We start from the raw sequence: 13,831 nt of genomic DNA on the forward strand, positions 1-13,831 counted from the left end.
ACGAGGCGCCCTGCCTCTTTTTCCGGGGAAGGACGCACGCGGGTCGCTTCCTCTTCCGGTTTTTGAAAGGTCTGGACGCGAGACCTTTCCTCCACGTCGCGGCGCGAGAAGAGAGTCGCTAGTCGGCGCGAGCGAAGAAGTCGGCTTCTCTGTGCGAGGTGTGCAGAGGCTTCGCTGTTCCGTCGGCCTCGAGGAACTGGGAGACGAAAGAATGCCGCCCTCTTGGCACAAAACACTAAAGGATTGACGCACCTTTCTGAAACAGAAGGAGAACCGAATGGACGTCGTGTGTGGTACCCTCTATACGGCAGCGAGGAAAGCGAGGTGACTTTGCGTATGGTCTCGCCGCCTGCGCCTCCCGTTTTTCTCACCACGCACCGGAGTCCTCTTTCGTTCTCCTGTGCGTCATGTAGTAGAGGAAAAGAAAGAGAGCCTCGGGACTTCTGGAAAGGCGCTTCTCGGAAGATATGAAGAAAGGCCTTTCGGCGAAAGGCGGTCGTGTCTCGCGATGCGACCCAAACAACGCAGCGACTGCTCTTGCGCGTGTAGCGCTGAACCTCAGCTGGAAAGTAGACTTGGGCGAAACAGATCGCAAAAGTTGATTGTTTTCAGAAACTCCATCCTCGAGACATGGAGATGGAAACAAGACCGAGCACGTTGCCTCGTAGCTCTCTCCGCTGTCCAGTCCTGTCTTCTTAAGAGACGGGGGGAGGAGGGGGGCAAGAGGAGGACGCCGAATTGTCTTCTCTCATGCGTTTCGACCTGCCTTTTTTTAGCTCCCTTTTCGCTCCCATTCAACCAGGCGAAAGGAGGCGATTGAGCGATCATTCGAAGGCTTAATCGCGGGTGTGTGCTAACTCTGCTGCTCTCCAGTAGAAAAACTCCTCTTCTGCCGACTCTCGACGGCCGACGGTGCTTTGCAATCAAGTCTGCGTTTCTCTCGATCTCCAGCATGCCGGTCGCCTTCAGAGACAAAAGCTCTCTCTCACGTCAGTCTTCTTTTTCCTCCTACCTCGTGTTTTCTCGCTTCCGTTTGCGGATGAACTCCTGTCCACGACGAACCTGGTTTCCACCAGCCCCTTGGGCCCGTGCTCGCCTTCTCTCTTGTTTTCTCTTTCCTTCCCTCTCTCTTTCCTTCCCTCTCCCTTTCCTTCTCTCTCCTTGCTCTCTTTCTCTCTCTGTGGTCCTGCACTTCTCTGAGAATGGAGACTCTGCAGTGCGACGACATCGAGAGGAGGGCGGCTGCGAGCAGCGAAGAGAGGGAGGAGAAGCGTTTTGGAGAGGAGGCGTCGCAGGCCTCGTCAGTGCAGGTCTCTAGCGCAATGATTCTGACGGACGGCTTTCTTCTCCCGTCCTCTTTCTCCCCGTCTGCCTCTCCTTCCTCACCGTCTGTTGCGTCTGTTCTCGCAGCAAGACGCTCGTCGCTTCTGTCTTCAGCAACAGATCACGAAGAACCTGCCTCTCCCTCCCGAAACTCGGCTCCTTCTCTTTCTCTACCTCCTTCTGCTCATCCTCTCCCTTATCCTTCCTGTCGTCCTCCTTCTCCTTCTCCTCCTTCTGTTGGCTCTCCCTCTTCTTCCCCCTTTTCTCCTTTTTCTCTGCCTTCCTCTCCTTCTCGTTCCGTGGCTTCTCCTCCCCGGCCGACTGGCTTTTGTCTCTCTCGCCTGCGAACTGGGTTTGTGTGGGGTCGCGAGAAGATTGGAAACATTTGGATTCTCTACCTCAGTCCTCGTCCGGGGGGCCTCGTGCTCGTCGTCGGTCCTCACTGGCCGTTCGCCGTCATCATGTTCGGCTTGAAGGCGGTAGGTTCTGCCTCGCTCGAAGGAGCAAAGAGCGATGAGACGCGTCGGTCGACAGCCTCAAACGGCGCGATGTCTGCAGATGGGCAGGCTCGCGCGTTGACTTTGTGTTTCTGCTGGTGTTCGTTCGCATCCAAGACGCTGGAACTGATGGAGGCTGTCACGAGGCGTTCGGAGATAGTCCACAGGAACCGGTTTACATAAACTTTGAACTTCTGACGAAACTACTCGTCTTCTTCCGACTTTTAAGCACAGAGCACGTGGATGCACAGAAGAGAGTCGAAGAGGCCAGCGAGGCAGAAACGGATCACTTCGCCGGAGATGGCGTTCGGTGACGGTGCCTCTGAGACCCTCAGTGAGAAATGTGACTTGGGTCTCCTCGTTGGGGTGTGCATGAATCTTCCCTCCAAACGCCCCCGCAGAACTCCTTGTTGGTTGTCCGCTACGACCTGCGAGGTACTAGCCACCGCGGACACCCAGTGCGAATCGCACCAGCGAATCGCAGCAGTTCCATCGTTCTCGAGGTCGTCTTCTTCAACGCAAAGCTCCCAGAGTCGACCCTTTGCAGACTTTTCCTGAGATGTATGAACGCTTTGGAACTGCCGCTTCATTACACGAGGCTGTGCTCAGGACCGTCGTTCTTGGGGGGTAAAACAGGATAAAACCACAGACTGTCTGAGGTGTGTCGAGTTGTCGCACCTGAGCAGGTGAGCATGCATCTCCACGACTCTGTCTCCAGACTTTCCCTCCGGTTTTTTCTTCTCAGGCGATTTGTTGTGCCTTTCTCTTCGTCGTCGGCGAGAACATCAACTCGAGTCGCGCGCTGTTCACGGGAGGCGTGCTCCTCTGCGGTCTCAGTTTCCTCTTGTTCGTCTCAACTGTTTTGAAGGATCCAGGGATTCCACGAATGAGGGCGCCTGCGACCGAGGTCGGAGGAGACAGGGACTGGACGAAACGGCAGGCGCATGCTCGCGCTCCACGAGACCTCGAACTCGGGCACGTCGGCGAACGGAACAGAAGAAGAGAAGCACAAGAACTCGCGAGTTCTCTGGAGGCGAAAACGACAAAGTTGTCCACTCCAGACCTCCCGGCGTCTCTTCTCCTGCCCCCGCTCCCTCCTTCCTCTTCTTCCTCTTCTTCCTCTTCGTCCTCTTCGTCCTTTTCTGCCGGTGTCCAGTCGGCTGACACTGCCGCAGACGCCGATGGAAAAAGCACCCCCCCGACGTTTCATCCGCAGACTTCTCTGTCTTCTTCTTCCTGTTCTTCTTCGTCTTCTTCGTCGCCGCTCTCTGCATGTGCCCGCGGCCTGCGGTCTCCCGCGCTCCACGGTGTATGCACACCTCGGGCGGAGTCGCTCGCCGCCGAGCGAGAAGCCGAGGCGGGAGTCAGGGAGCCTTGCCCGCGTCTTTTTGCGACTGAGCTCATGATGCGCGCCAGCCCGCGCCGCGAACGTCGAGGTGTGCGTACGCCGCGGCTCGGCGCGGACGCGACGAAGCCTCTCCGCGAGAGACATGCTCTTTCGACCGACTCTTCCTCCAGCTGGGAAGAGACAGGAGAACGTGAAGAGGAAGCGGACCTTGAAGAAGAAGAAGAAGAGTATGAGAACTTTGCGTGGAGTCGAGCCGGGATGCGTTATGCGCGTTTGTCAGCGAAGACGGCTCGGCGGCCAGGGCAACAGAGACAGAGGGGGAGGACTCGACGCCCAACTCGCTTTCGATTTCTCCAGAGACGCGCGAGATGCGCGTCGGTCGCCCAGAGCGAGGACGGCTCGTCGCTCTCGGCCGCCAGCGAGTGGAACTCGCGCTCTCTCTCTTCTTCTTCCGTTTCGTCTGAGGAAGAACGCACGAAAAGAGCGACGCGAGCCTCTCGCCGCTTCGCTCGCCGCCAACCGTCCCCAGAAGGCGGCTCCGCGCCCGAGGTGTATGGACAGCGCAGCGGAGCGGCGCGCGATGGGGCGTCTCGGCTGCCTGGTCTCTTCTGTCGCGAATGCCGGATCTTCCCACCCGCAGGCTCTGTGCACTGTGACGACTGTCGCGTCTGTATCGAAGGCTACGACCACCATTGCCCGTGGACGAGCAAGTGCGTAGGAAAGGGGAACTCCAGGGAGTTTCATGCGTGGATCATCTTGTCGCTCGTCACCATCTTCTACTACGGCTTGGCCGCCGCGTTCCTCGGAAAAGAAGACAGACCCCCCGCCGTCGAAGAGCGGACCGCAATCTTCAGAGGCCGACACCCTGACGGAGAGTGAAACGCGCAGAGAGGAAGAGCGACCAGAGAGGAAAGAAAGACTCGAAAGAAGAGAACGGGGAGGGCGTGGAGAAAGAGAAGAAAGAGCAGGGAGGGATGAAGGAGAGGAGAGGAGGGACCGCAGACAGAGAAGAGAGGGAAGAAAGAGAAGAGAGGCAAGGAAGCAGAGAGAGAGAAGAGCGAGAAAGAAAAGAAGGGAGAGAACAGAGAAAAGGGAGAGAGATCACAGAACAGAGAGGATCTCTCGACCTCGAAGGAGTGACGAGGGGTGGAGAGACAGCGACAGGCTTCTTCACGATTTTTTTGTCGATCGAGAGAGTGCGACACAAATGCGAATCTGCGACAGACACGGCAAAACAAGCGAGAGGCTAAAGATGATGCTCTCCAGGTTTCAATCCTGGAGAGACTGCTTTGTGCGGTCTCAGAGAAACTACAAAGTGCAAGATCTCGCAGCTGTTCTTCTGCTTCCTTCTGCTGAAAAACGAGAGTTCCACAGGTGCAGGAAGGTCGAGTTCTTGTCATTTTCAAATGCGTTCTTTTGAATCTAGAAAACACCCTTTCTAAGAGGCGAAACCGGAGCTAGCAGACTCTCAGGTGCACCGTCGCTGCCCCTGGGAGGTACGCAGGCACTTCATTTAATTAAACCACACATACATGTATATACATACATGCATATGTATATATATCCATGTATTTGGAAAATTGCCATGTTCTCCATCTCGCTGGTTTGTGCGTTTGGAAGTACATGTCGGTGCATTTCTTTTATCTTTTTGTGGCTTTCAAGGCGGTGCGGTTCGTGAAGTGAGCGCGAGAGGCACTGGCCCGTTGGTGTCGCCATCTTCCCGCTAAGACTCGCTAGAGGGCAACGAAGCAGAAACGCGACGCGTTTCTTCAACTGTAGGGACAGCACAGAGTTGTTGAACGCATGGACGCGCGACCTTTTAGGAATATCGGACAGGGCGCAATGACAGGAGCCCGAGGGGGAGCACTTTCTTCGAAGACACGGAAAAACTGACACCGATGTTCTTGAAAAAAAAGAGACAGTGACTTGCCGAATGGAGGGGAACAGGGCCATCCAGCTTCCTGCAGAGATCGGAAAGTAAACAAGTATTCATGTTTATAAGTACACTGTCCAGCAATATCTAAAGCAACCGCATATGTCCGTAGGTGTTTTCAGATACATTATATATATATATAACATATACGTATGTGCTGTACGGATATAGAGGGAAAGAGGAGGACGTAGACATAAAGAAATAGAAGGAATTTCGGTAGTTAAAGACATAACACAGATATTTCGGCATATACATGTGCTTCTAGATTCGCGAGAAGCGACAGATAGGTCAATAGCGAGGAAGATATATACATATGTATATATATATATATATATGTGTGTCGATATATGTGTGAAAATGCGCAGATGCATCTGCGCTCCTGTGAATGTTTGCGGGTGTTGAGGGCTGAAGGTATCCACCTTAAACCAGAAGCGTTTTCTCTCTGAGAATCCCAAGGGGGGTAGGGGAAAAACTGGAATAAAATCGGTTCTGAGAAGGGCGTTTATCCTGCCTTTGTCCGGTTTCTCGCCATTCCAGCAATTCCTAACATCTTATTTTCGGAGAGCCACAGTTTGTCTCGAAAACACAAAAGTTTCTCTCTGAAGTTGCTCTCCAGCGACCCAGATCAGTTGTTCCCCTGCATAGTCTGCTTCTCGCGTTCCGAACGAAAGCAGCCAAGCTCAGAAAATCGATTTTCTCTTCTTAGTTCGTAGACGCTCGCCACTTACCGATTCACTATATATATATATATATATGTCTGCGGATATGTTTTTCAGTCGAACATCATAAAAACATATTTCGACCTGTCGACCTCACTCCCATTCTGCGTAAGTGAATTCGTGTTTCGACGATACTATCTACGGAAACGTTCCTCATTCTACCTCGCTGTAGAAAAGTTCTCCTACTTGCAGATCTGTCTCTCTATTTCTGTATATGCGTATCTCATATTATATATATATATATATATGCGTCTATTTCCCTTTCGTTACGCGAGCAGGAGAGCGAGAGGTCTGGGGAAAGCGGCGTTGTGAGAGCGAGATCCTAGGTGTGCTGTGTTCCCTGTTGGGTCTTGAGGTGTGCCTGTTTTCCTAGACGCCGGACTTCATCCCACCACTGTTTTTTTCTTCGTCTTGTCTGAACGCTGCACTTTCCAAACGCCGTCTTTGTCTGGCGCGAACCGCGCGTGGGCCTTCCCCGCCTGTGTTTCTCGCTTTTGTGCGCGAGTCTGCCCTGTGCTCTTCCGGCATTCCTGGAAGCCAATCCCCGCGAGAAATAGCCTGTCCCTTGCTTCCCTTCGTTTGTTCCGGCGCATGTCGCGCATTGACAGAGAATCGTCCTCCGAAAGGCATCTCCAAAACAGGATCAAAAGTTGCGTGGGCATTTCGCTACGGCCCCGCAGTCGAGCGAGGAAATCCTCCTGCCGGCGCGACTGTTCTTGCAGAATCTTCCATCTCAGTCGATAATTTAACGACACATTCACTTCTTTTTGGAATCGAGGCTTTTTCTTCGTGACGCAGGAGTGCGAGTGAGCGCGGGTCGCGGAAGCAAAATCCGTCAGATCGGCCTCCCTCCCGTTCTCTGCACTTTTCGGCTGCTAGACACGCACAGATTCGCAGCGTCGACCCGAAGCGCATGCGCACTCTCAGTTCCGGTTTTTCTTCTCATCCGCCGACGCAAGAAAGACCTCATTTGACAGATCCACACACAGACGCACATGCTGGAGAAGAAACGGTGCGGCTTCCCGCGACTGTGCAGGCTTTGCTGCATTCTTACATGTGGTGTTAAAGGGGGTCGACTTCGACAGGAACTCTTGTCTGAACTCTGCCCTGCGAACATCGAGAACCGCCGAAGGGCAACAGAAAGCAGCGAGAAAACGCAGAGGATAACACACTCACTTACCCGCTTGACTTTCAAGTCCCAGCTCGGAAACGTCGAGAAAGAGACAGGAGAAGGAAAGGAACTGAGAGGCGAAAAGTGCAAAGAAGGAAGCAGTCACATTTGAAGAGGAAGAAAATTCGAAAAACAAGGATCGAGATCAACCGCAAGAAGCTGTCCGAAAGTCACTCGGCACAAAACGTAAGTTCACTGCTATTCACAGAGAAAAGAGGAAAAAGAAGCAAAGATCCTCGATGCTTCCCGGTAGACTGAAGCGAGTTCCGAGCTCGCGTTTTCCCTTCTCTTTCGAGTGGAAGGAAAATTGCTTTCCGTGAGACTCACTGGAGACCGCTTTGGAACAACGCACTTGGCAGCACCCTGGTTCTGAGCAGAGAGATACCTTTTTCTCGTGTTCAGAGAAAACGCGAGATCTCTTGTGTTTTGCCCGGATGTCTCTGTGCTCTCTCGAGGTTTCCTAGACTTTTTGCCATGAGCTTAGTTTTTCAGTGGAGATCAACTTCCTCTCTTTGCTGGCTTCTCTCCTTCTGCCTCTTGGAAGAGAAGAAACTTGAGCGTTTACGCCTTTGGAAAAACATCGTGCTGGCGATCACCTGCTCGAGAAGTACTGGAGTCTCGCTCTTCGTTCTTCTACCTTTCTTTGGATCAGATATTCTGGTCGAGGACTGCCTCTTCAGAGACACACTCGCGAAACGTTCTCTCTCTGCTTCCTCCTCTCTTTTGTTCCTCTCTTCCTATTTTGCCTTTCTCGATTCTGACATGCCCCTTCTCGAAGCGACATCCGGTGTCTCCTTCTCTCTGAGCGTGTCTCCCTTCTTTGTGTGTGTCTCTTCGGCGCCAGCTCCCTGGATTTCCGTTCCCTTTCTTCTTCTTTCTCCTTTCAGAGAGGTACACAGGAGTCCTACCTTTCCAGGCTCCTCGGGATGTCTGGCTCTGGCTGTGTCTCCTTTCGTCTTTTTGCGCGGCTTTTGAGTCATTTCTTGATCTTTCCCGCTCTTCACTTTGTCGTCTTCGTTGCCGCTCTGCTCCTTTTTTTCTCTTTCCACTTGCGCGCAACTCTTCTCCGGCGAGAGAACAACCGTCTTTTTCCTGCTTTTCCGCGTCCTCTCTAGTCTCTGAGAGACAGACGCCTTCTCCTCGGCCTGCTTGTGCCTCGCCTTTCTTCTCGTCTCTTACCTTTGCTCTTCGCGAAAGTACAACCGATGGAGGTTTCCAGGTGCAGAACAGACAAGACAAGACACAGCCTCTTTCTCCTCATCTTTCTCCTCATCTTTCTCCTCAGCACACTCTAAATCTCTACCTCATATATCATCTACATTTGCCCACGTGTGAACAATTATTTACGCTTTCTAACGTATCAAAGGCTTTAGATATATATATATATATATATATGCAGATCTATGTGTATTTGGAACTCGAGATGGATACGTTGTATGTTATCTAGGAGATGAGAATATCACAGTTATTGTGTTTTATTCAGAACTCTTCCGTTGTGCCGATGACAGGGAAAACGCGGTTGCTGCAACTGGCGATCTTCGTTTTGTGATCTGTCACGGTTCGTAGCGCTGTCGCTGTCTCTCTGTCTCTCGCTCGTCTCTGTCTGGCTCTCTGTTTTCGACCGTTGCTTCTTCCCGGAAATTCTGTGCTCTCCTTGCCTCTAAACAAACGCGGACAAGGCTCTCTTGCTTGCCACAGTGTTTCCGCCTGCGCTTGCCTCTGCGAAGTTCACAGCAACCAGGACTTGCTTCTTCTCCAGCTGCCTCTCTTTTTCTGCTTCCACTTGTCTCTCTTCTTCCTCTTCGAACTGTGGTTTTTTCCTCCGTCTTCAAATCCCACTGATTGGCGTTCCCTCGAGAACAAGGCGATTGTGCCGGCGCTATTTTACAGCATTTGTTGTGTTTTTTTTCACCTTCATTTTCTGTCGGTCCGGGGCCGTATCACGGCGTATCCACACTGCTTTGTCCAGACGTCGTTCGAATCCCCTCTGAGGTTTCTGTCTCTCTTTTCGTCTCGCTTCTTTTTTCGATTCTTTTCTCCCTTTCTCCCTCCCGGTTTTCTTTTCCCCGGTCTTCTCTCCTGTTTCCTCTCCTCAAAATGGTGCTTGCGGCCAGTCCTGAGGCTTATCGGAAAGTGATCGAATATGGAATAAAGAAGACGAAGCTGCGAATCGACCGCCTCTTCCTCCAAGCCATCATGGCTGGAATATACGTCGGCATGGCCGGGCATGCATGCACAGCCCTCGGTGAGAAAAGAAAACTGAAAAAGAAAAAGAGGAAAAGAAGAGAAGATCGAGACTCTGGCTTCTCTAAAGATCTCCTGCACTTTACATGCGACACAAACTCACACATACATATCTCCCAAAATATGAAGAATGTTTCTCTCTATACGTTAACTTAATGGAGATAACATGTATATATATATATATATATATTTGTAGAGATATGAGGCGATACTGGACTTGTTGCTCGTCTGTCTAACCTTCCTGGAGTGCGTTTCAGACATGTTAGTGTCGTGGCTGTCTTGGAAGTCTTTAATCAGGGTATAGATAGCTCCTTCGTTACAGTCTGATCGGCAGACTGTCCAAATTTGAGTGCATGCAGAGGTGTGGTGAAAAGGACGGCCTTCGTGCAGCCATTTGATAGATTTAGTGCGACTCGAAACTCTTTGTACACGTCCTGTTAAACAGAAAAACAGCGAGAAAGTTATCTCTCTCTGTCCATCTAAGTTTCGACAGTTGAGGAAGAAAACCGGGGAATCAAGGACCGCAGCGCCTTTCCGCAGGACACAAGCATGCGCGCTTCGTCCTGTCTCTCTCGCATTTCTTCTTTCCGTCCAGATTCTCATCCAGATTCTTTCCATTTCATGTCCGCTGTCCTCCGGGGGATGGCACACTTGGGTCCTCGAAACCGTCGCAGGTGCGTGAAGCGACGAGTCTCTGCGTTGTCTCTTCAGCGGGAGCGTATTCGACCGACCCCGCGAATCCGCTGGCGGTTTCCAAGGCGACCCAGAAGTTCCTGTACGCCTCTCTTTTCCCGGTCGCGTTCATCGCGATCATTTTCACCGGAGCAGAGCTATTCACTGGAAATACGATGACGATGCTTGTCTGTCTCCTCGAGCGAAGAGTGACTGCGCTGCAGCTCTGCATCAACTGGATCTGCAGCCTCGTTGGGAACTGGGCAGGCGCTCTCTTCGCAGCCTACTTTCTCTCTTACCTTCCGGGGGTGCTTCAAGATCCTGATCACCTCCACTACCTCGAAGACGTCGCGGCGCACAAAACGGAACTCTCTTTTCTCCAGTGCTTCTGCCTCGCTGTGGGCTGCAACACTTTCGTCTGCCTCGCCGTCTGGTTCGTCATCGCCTCGGACGACGCAGCCGGAAAAATCATGTCCATGTGGTGAGGAAGGAATCTCTCAAAACTTGCGGCTCTCCACAAAGACTTGTCTCAACGCGTTCAAGTCTTTCCAGAGAAAAACGCCTTCTACAGATGTCCAGAATTCTGTGTGCCTAAGTGCACGCCTACACATACATACACACATATATATATATATATAGTTGTATGTGCATAGCTTTATGTGTATACATACATACATATATATATATATATATATATGAAAACAGGTGTAATTTATAAAGATGAGCATATTTTACATTTGTCCATATGTTTCCATTTGTCATCATCGAGGAGAGGAAGGGAGACGTCAAGGATATCGCTGCACACCTCGAGGCTCGTTCAAATTTTTCGTGGTGCGATTCCGTATCGATGGTCTTGTCTCCACATTTTTTGCTTGCATGCGTACCCCTACACAAGAATCCGCACAAGTCTACAAATATGTCTATACATAATCATGTATATCTATATATATGTATATCTATATATATCTATCTATATCTATATATATATATATATATACATATACATACATATATATATATATATATATATATATATATATATGTGTTTATATGCATACGCATGCGTATGCATATGTTTGTGAGTGGAAGACACCGAGTGTTCTTCAGAGCTTTCTGCGGTCCGGAGAAGGTGCACAACTATGCGTTTGTGAAGTAGAAAAAGGGGACATGAATGCGTTTGCATGCAAGAGCGTGTGTGTGGCGGAAAAAAAAATTGAGGGAAGCATGCGTCGCTCTTCGCGAGACGCATGTGTCTCTGCATGCACCCGTCGTGCTTGGCATTCCCCGTCCACAGAGAGCAGCTGCTTTCCGTGTATCTCTGTGCTCGATAGCAGCTGCATGTTGCCGACAAGACTCTCAGAGTTTTCTCTTTTCTCTGCAGGTTCCCCATCGTCTCCTTCTGTGTCGCCGGCTACGAGCACATTATCGCAAATTTCTACACGCTGCAATGCGCCCTCATGCACGGAGTCGGCCCAGGAGTCGGAACTGTCATTTTGAAAAATTTCATTCCAACGTTGCTGGGGAACATTGTATGTCAGAGAATAGATTCAGAACGGGCGCAGACCCAAACCGCACTTCCGATGAACACAGATTTGCGCGAAGGTCTACTTGTAAATGCGTATACACAGACATCGATATATATATATATATATCTTCCTCATACACTTATATTTATATATATATATATAGATATATATTCATTTGTGTGCCCATCTGTCCGTGAGAGAGAAAAACATCCTCAGGTGTGCAGACACCGTAGAATTCTGGATTTGTCAAGGGGTCGAGAAATCACGAGCTCCCAAGCGCCACACCTCTTGGGACGTAGTCGTCCTTTCCATATATGCATTTGTGTACATATATATATATATTTATATATATTTATATATATTTATTTATATTTATATATATATATATATATATTTATATATATATATATATATATATTTATATGTATAAAATTCTATGCTTGTATATTTTTACATGTGTGTTTGCGCATACACGCCCGTATTGCACCGATATATGCTTTTGCACCTCTTTCTCTGTGTATAGACATCTTTCTGTATGGACACTGGCTCACGTTTTTCGCAGGTGCCGTGTTTCTTGTTTGCTTTCCTGCAACGTCCGCGTCTGGATGCGTTCCTGCTCGCTTTTCGCGCGTCTCCGTTTAGGTCGGCGGCTGCGGCTTGGTGGGCGCGGTGTACTGGTACAACTTTTACCCAACGGTGTGCGTGGTGCAGGAGGCGCGTCAGCCTCTGCCTCTTTCAGAGAACGCGCCTTCCTCGACGCGACAAGTCGTCGCCGACCTCTTCAGTCTCTGGGGTCGCGAGAGCTCAACTCCGGGAGTTTCCGCTTCCCCTCCAGACGCGGCGACGAACGCCGGCTGCTCGGCGCTCGATCCTCCCCGGAACGCGCTGCTCGCCGCTGGAAAGAACTTCGGCAACCTCAGTGCTGGCGACCGCGGAGCACTCGCGGAAGGGATCCCGGGAGGTGCATGCGAAGACTGTCTCCTCGTTCCACGCGCTTCCTTCGGAGGCGAGTACCACCCTCCCCAGCAGGGTGACGCTGGGCGGTGGTGCAAACCGTCGAAAGCCGCCGTCGGTTCCGGAGGCGTCCTTTGTCATGTGCAGAGTCCAGCAGCTCTGGAGGCCGTCTCGAACTCGCCGCTGCGCGAGAACTCTGGCGTCCCCAGTGGCGGACTTCTTCTTTGTGAAGGCCGAGTGCGCAGAAGCAGCAGAGAACGAGAGCCAGAGCGGGGAGGAGAAGAAGAAGGAGCGTCTCCCGAAGAGGACCATCCAGCAGTCACCGTGAGTCGAAGCGGACACAGCGAGGGCAGCAAGGAAGCAGGGCAGCAAGACATCCGAGAGGAAAGGAGAGAGAGACGGGAGAAGTGGAGGAGAGAACGGGGGAGAGAATGGGAGAGAGCGACAACAAGGGAGAGAGAGCGCGATAAAAGAGAGAGAAAGAGAGAGCAGGCGCAAACGACACTGCTGCAAGGGCAGAGAGGAGCACACGGGGATGGACCTGCAGAGAATGGAGTCCTGGAGACACTGAAAACAAGAGGACCAGGACGGGGTCAAAATGAACTGATCCACGCAAACACAAAAGAATTTAGAACAGTTGACGAACACAAATCAAGAAATCATCGGGCACAGGGAGACAAACAGGCGAAAAGCATCGAAAGGTCTCTACGTAGAGAGAGGGAAACACAGAAACAAAAGACTGGAGGGACCTCACCGAAAAAAAAACAGCCCAACTCTTGCAAATAGTTCTTTGTGCGTATATATACATATATATATATATTCTATGTAAATATATGTAGATTTATTGATTCGCACATGCATGTGTACGTCTGCATAAATGCGCCCATATCTATCTATCTATCTATATATATATATATATATATATATGTGCGCATGCATTGGTGGCTGTGCTTTGTTTTTTCATGCAGTTGTCTATTCCTCCGACTGATTTTCATCCCCATGTCCCGAGAGAGGTCGAGCAAAGTTCTCTGCTTGAAGAGACTCGCGTTGCTGCGGAGAACTCCGCACTTGAAGAGCACCCGGCGTCTACCATTTGACTCCCTTGTCTAGAAAAACACCAGAGAAAGGAGGAGGAAGACGGCGGTGGAGAGCCGCGGCGAAGGCGAGAATGCGAAGAAAAGGAAAGAAACTCGAGAGAAATTGGAGGAGGAGAAGAAAGAAGGAAGAAAAAGGAGTCGAAAGAGAAGCAGAGGAAGCAGCTGCAGAAAGCGAGGGAGAGGAAGGGGGAGGAGGAGAAGAGTCGTCAGGGTGGGTGCCAAGGTGGAGACAGAGGAAAGAAGGACAAAGGCGTGTAAAAGGAATCGAGGCATTTTGAGAGAAGGAAGAGAAGAAGGGTGCCGGAAAGGGAATTGATTTTCTTCTTTGTTTCTTTGAAACCACCCGC

The 13,831-nt window shown here is 50.9% G+C and overlaps 2 protein-coding genes across 2 annotated transcripts; both read left to right on the forward strand.

The window, feature by feature from the left end:
- Positions 1–1,202: 1,202 nt before the first annotated feature.
- TGME49_229160 (DHHC zinc finger domain-containing protein) lies at positions 1,203–4,047 on the forward strand (the record flags this gene model as incomplete). The annotated part of the gene is made up of 2 exons (XM_018780225.1): positions 1,203–1,802; positions 2,566–4,047. The coding sequence occupies 2 exons, from the start codon at positions 1,203–1,205 to the stop codon at positions 4,045–4,047; spliced, it is 2,082 nt and encodes a 693-aa protein (XP_018636917.1).
- Positions 4,048–9,088: 5,041 nt separating this feature from the next.
- On the forward strand, positions 9,089–13,484 carry TGME49_229170 (formate/nitrite transporter protein; the record flags this gene model as incomplete). The annotated part of the gene is made up of 5 exons (XM_018780226.1): positions 9,089–9,236; positions 9,947–10,388; positions 11,289–11,436; positions 12,076–12,711; positions 13,356–13,484. The coding sequence occupies 5 exons, from the start codon at positions 9,089–9,091 to the stop codon at positions 13,482–13,484; spliced, it is 1,503 nt and encodes a 500-aa protein (XP_018636916.1).
- Positions 13,485–13,831: the final 347 nt, after the last annotated feature.

Source organism: Toxoplasma gondii, chromosome VIII (assembly GCF_000006565.2).
Source record: "Toxoplasma gondii ME49 chromosome VIII, whole genome shotgun sequence".
Taxonomy (NCBI): domain Eukaryota; phylum Apicomplexa; class Conoidasida; order Eucoccidiorida; family Sarcocystidae; genus Toxoplasma; species Toxoplasma gondii.